This window comes from Triticum aestivum, chromosome 5B (assembly GCF_018294505.1).
Source record: "Triticum aestivum cultivar Chinese Spring chromosome 5B, IWGSC CS RefSeq v2.1, whole genome shotgun sequence".
NCBI lineage: Eukaryota > Viridiplantae > Streptophyta > Magnoliopsida > Poales > Poaceae > Triticum > Triticum aestivum.
The window spans coordinates 586,602,048-586,606,798 of NC_057807.1; the positions used below are offsets into that span (position 1 = coordinate 586,602,048).

At 53.1% G+C, this 4,751-nt stretch overlaps 1 protein-coding gene across 1 annotated transcript; it reads left to right on the plus strand.

The window, feature by feature from the left end:
- Positions 1 to 649: 649 nt before the first annotated feature.
- On the plus strand, positions 650 to 4,201 carry LOC123113431 (uncharacterized). The gene has a single exon (XM_044534658.1). It carries the CDS (start codon positions 912 to 914, stop codon positions 3,750 to 3,752), a length of 2,841 nt encoding a protein of 946 aa, XP_044390593.1. The 5' UTR covers positions 650 to 911; the 3' UTR covers positions 3,753 to 4,201.
- Positions 4,202 to 4,751: the final 550 nt, after the last annotated feature.

Here is a 4,751-nt window from a genome sequence, read left to right on the forward strand (position 1 = left end):
ATTGCCATCACCATTAGACCGGGCCCGCTTGAAGATACACCGGGGTTGCTGAAGTGGACTGACTGACTGAGCATGGTTAGATGGGAAACAAGCAAACTCAAAGGACTAGAATGGAAGTTCTGCCATGGAGGAAGGAATATCTCCCGGGAGAAGTCAATGATCACGAGCCTCCATATTTTCCACACTAATTTTTTTTCCACAAACCCAACCTGGCATTATTCAAACCTTCACATAACATTCAACAACCCTCCTGATTATTATACACCCACTGTGAGGATGGGAACACATTGCATTTGACCTTCCTTGTGTAAAGGTCAGCAAAATCATCTAAAAATGGAGGTAAAAATGCAGGCTGTAAAAATTCTATTGATCTCTTTAAATCTAGGTATTATAAGGGAACTTTGGTTGATTATAAATGAATGAAATGGAGCAGTTAATTATTATTTTTTACATGAAATGGAAGAATTAATTTGGTTGCATTGGAGATGAGAAAGTAGGGGAAGATATACGGGAATCGGCATTAAATGCTGTGGGATGGACGGACCTCTGCTTTTAATTCCGTGCAGGTGAGTTGGTGTGTTCCAATTAACTCCCCTCCGCCTCCTCCTCCTCCTCCTCCCCCCGCTCGCTCCTCTCCCCCCCCCCCCCCCCCCCCCCCCCCTTGCTCCGCTGGAAGAAAGAACCATTCTTGATCCAGATTCCGCACGCCCGCGCGCCCCCGCCCCGATCGCCCGCCCGCCCAAACCCTAGGAGGGGCTCCGCCGCGGCGAATTCGATCGCTTTGATCCCTGGAATTCGCGGCGGGCGCGGTGGGTTGCGCGAGGGAGGAGGCGAATCGGATGGTGTAGGGGCGGGGCTGAGGGGGGAAGCTGTGTTCTTCGCTCCGGCGGCGGGCGGCCGGCCGGCCGGCCATGCATCTCTCGCTGTGGAAGCCGCTGTCGCAGTGCGCGGCGATGCTCATGGACAAGCGGCACCGCCCGCCGCGGCCGCCGGCGCCGGGCGCCGGGGCGGGGTCCGGCGGCGGGCGGCGGCTGCAGGAGAGCAAGCTGCGGGAGGCGCTGGAGGAGGCCTCCGAGGACGGGTGCCTCACCAAGTCCCGCGACGCGGCGCTGCTCGACGACGGGGACGGGGACGGCGGGGAGGAGGGGGCCGGCTCCGGCTCCGTCAGCCGGTCGCGGTCGCTGGCGCGCCTCAACGCGCAGCGCGAGTTCCTGCGCGCCACGGCCGTGGCGGCGGAGCGCGCCTTCCTGTCGCCCGACGCGCTCCCGGCGCTGGCCGAGGCCCTCGCCACGTTCCTCTCCATGTACCCCAAGTACGCCTCGTCGGCGGACGTGGACCGCCTCCGCGCCGGCGAGTACCCGCACCTCGACAAGGCCTGCCTCGACTACTGCGGCTTCGGCCTCTTCTCCTACCTCCAGAGCTGCAGCCCCGCCGACTCCTCCGTCTCCTTCACGCTCTCCGAGATCACCGCCAACCTCAGCAACCACGCGCTCTACGGCGCCGCCGAGAAGGGCACTGCCGAGCACGACATCAGGAGCCGCATCATGGACTACCTCAACATCCCGGAGTCGGAGTACTGCCTCGTCTTCACCGTCAGCCGCGGCTCCGCCTTCCGGCTGCTCGCCGAGTGCTACCCCTTCGCCACCAACAAGAAGCTGCTCACCATGTTCGACCACGAGTCCCAGTCCGTGAACTGGATGGCTCAGTCCGCCAGGGACAAGGGGGCCAAGGCCTACTCCGCCTGGTTCAAGTGGCCCACCCTCAAGATCTGCTCCACCGAGCTCCGAGACCAGATATCCACCAAGAAGCGCCGACGCAAGAAGGACTCTGCCACTGGCTTATTCGTGTTCCCGGTGCAGTCCAGGGTGACCGGCGCAAAGTACTCATATCAGTGGATGGCATTGGCGCAGCAGAATAACTGGCATGTTCTGCTGGACGCCGGCGCATTGGGGCCTAAGGACATGGACTCGCTGGGCTTGTCGTTGTTCCGGCCGGATTTCATCATCACATCATTCTATAGGGTGTTTGGAGCTGATCCTACGGGTTTTGGCTGCTTGCTCATCAAGAAGTCAGTGATGTCGTGCTTGCAGAGCCCGAATGGCGGGACGGGGGCAGGGATGGTTCGGATTCTTCCGGTCTTCCCGCAGTATCTGAGTGATTCGGTTGATGGGTTCGATGGTGTCCAGGATGGCCTTGAGGATGATATGATCATTCCAATCGAGGAGGAGTCGTCGACGATGAACAGTCACCAAGCATCTCAATTACCTGCGTTCTCGGGCGCGTATTCCTCAGCTCAGGTGAGGGAGGTGATTGAGGAGAGCGAATTGGACCAGGACAGCTCAGATAGAGATGGTGCCAGCACGATTTACGAGGAGAATGAGAGTGTGTCCGTTGGGGAGGTGATGAAGAGCCCAGTATTCAGCGAGGATGAAATGTCAGAGGGCTCTTTCTGGGTTGATTTGGGCCATAGTCCACTTGGTTCAGACCATTCAGAACAGGGGAAGTTGGGATCTCCATTGCCTGCATCCTGGTTTTCTGGTAGGAAGAATGCAAAGAAGACATCACCAAAGGTGCCATCCAAAGTGGCAAGGAGCCCTGTTTATGACAACCATGTCGTGTCCTTTGATGCGGCTGTGAGGTCAGTATCTCAAGAGCTAGAGCATGTGAAGGAAATTCCAGAGGAAGATTGTTCATATAATGGCAAGGTCAGCGAAGATTGTTCATATACCGGCAAGGTCAGCGAAATTGAAGAATGTCAGGATGGTCATGAAAATAAGAGGTTTGTAAAATTCTCTTGTGACAATGGCCGCACACAAGGAACTTCGGCGTCTGTTTTTGGGGGTTATGCTGCAAATGGGAATGGCTCCACTTCGGAGATTTGCCCAGAAAACCAGGTTGAAGCTAAAGACAGTGCCATCAGAAGGGAAACAGAGGGTGAGTTCCGTCTACTGGGAAGGAGGGAGGCACCCAATAGCAGATTCAATGGTGGCAGGCTCTTTGGAGTGGAAGAAGCAGAACGAGTGCCAAGTATGGGACGCAAGGTATCATTCACCATGGAGGACAGTAAGCTGTGTCGTAATGCTGACGCTGGGGAGACATCTGGATATGCAGTGGGAGAAGAAGAAGAAGATGATGATGCATACAGCGACTACGATGAGATTCAGGATGGCAGGCGAGAACCTGAAATCATCTGTAGGCACCTTGATCATGTGAACATGCTGGGTCTTAGTAAGACAACGCTAAGGTTGCGTTACTTGATCAATTGGTTAGTGACCTCGCTACTGCAGCTTCGGTTGCCTGATTCTGGAGACGGTGATGGGGTTCCCCTTGTCTATATCTATGGCCCGAAGATAAAATATGAACGGGGAGCAGCAGTTGCGTTCAATATAAAGGACTGCAACACCGGAACTTCACTGATCAATCCTGAAACTGTACAGAAGATGGCAGAGAAAGAAGGCCTCAATGTTGGCGTCGGTTTTCTGAGTCATATACGCCTCATGGACAACCAGAAACATGGGGTGGCTGATGTGGGCCTCAGCTCTTCCCTGTGCCGGCCTACCTCAAACGGCCGACATGAGAAGAAAAATAGCAAAAATGCCATTGTTGGGATCGAAGTCGTCACTGCTTCCCTTGGGTTCCTTACAAACTTTGACGATGTCTACAGGTTATGGGCATTTGTTGCAAAATTTCTGGACTCATCGTTCCTTGAACAGGAGAGGCTATCATCGATCCCCGAGGATGCAGAAAGATAGTGTTTAGAGGATTTCCGTTGTGGCTTTTTGCAGCATTTAGAGAATTCAGTTGTGGCTATTGCAGCTACTTTGTTATAAATACAGAAGGAAGGTGGTGGCAACAGTGTAATTGTGATGAGGGTTGGAAGAGGAGATATCAAGGCACTTTTGCCTATAGCTTTTGTATCCCAAAATGTGTCTCCCCTTGGCATGAATGGTTTATACTTTGGTGGCGCGGCTGGTATATTTCTTCATTCTTCTTTTCCCCCCTTTACAGGGATGCGACTTTTTTGCTCGTAGATTTTGGTCGAGATTCGTATGTATCATTCACCTGATTATTTGATGAGCGTCTCCGTTCCTTGTACTTGCTTGTAAAAGTGGCTCCATTGGCCATGAAGTACCCTTTGCCTGTATGTATGATTCTTGCAACATGAATAGCATGATGATGATAGATTGATAGGTGATCCATCCACCCCTTTCTCAGTTCTCTTTGTCAAACTTGAAATCATCCGCCGCCCTCGGTATGTTCTGTATGGATGCTGGTTTGTTGGTCAATGAGCTCCTCATGCTGTGTCTGATTTTATTTCATTTTTCAAGAATGTGTTGTGTCTGATTCTGATGTATACTGTCGCGGCGGATTCGCTGGTAGTACATGATGATCATCTGAGGCTTTGCAAGTGGTATCCAGAGCACTAGCCACAGTGTTCGATTTCTTTCCGACTCACTGTTGTTGTGTTTCTGCTTTTAGCTTTGATGATGTTGTGTACCTGCACTAAGCCTCCGAGTAGTCGTTGTTGTGTTACAGTGGCGCGATAAGCTCGATCGCGCTGACTAGAACGGCCTGCTCGCTTCCTGATGCTCTGTTGCTTTCTGGTTGCTGTTCTAAGTTGCTTCTTTTCTGTTGTGGTGCACTTGGAAAGGAAGATCTGGAGACCCAGGCAAAAACTCCAGAATACTTGCACCGAAGTCGTGTCAGCCATGGCCCGTGAAGGAAACTATAAAAATCCTCTGCGACCCGGC

Bases quoted from the DNA above. Each gene is read 5' to 3' on its own strand.
- LOC123113431 (XM_044534658.1), top strand. From the start codon at position 912: ATGCATCTCTCGCTGTGGAAGCCGCTGTCGCAGTGCGCGGCGATGCTC.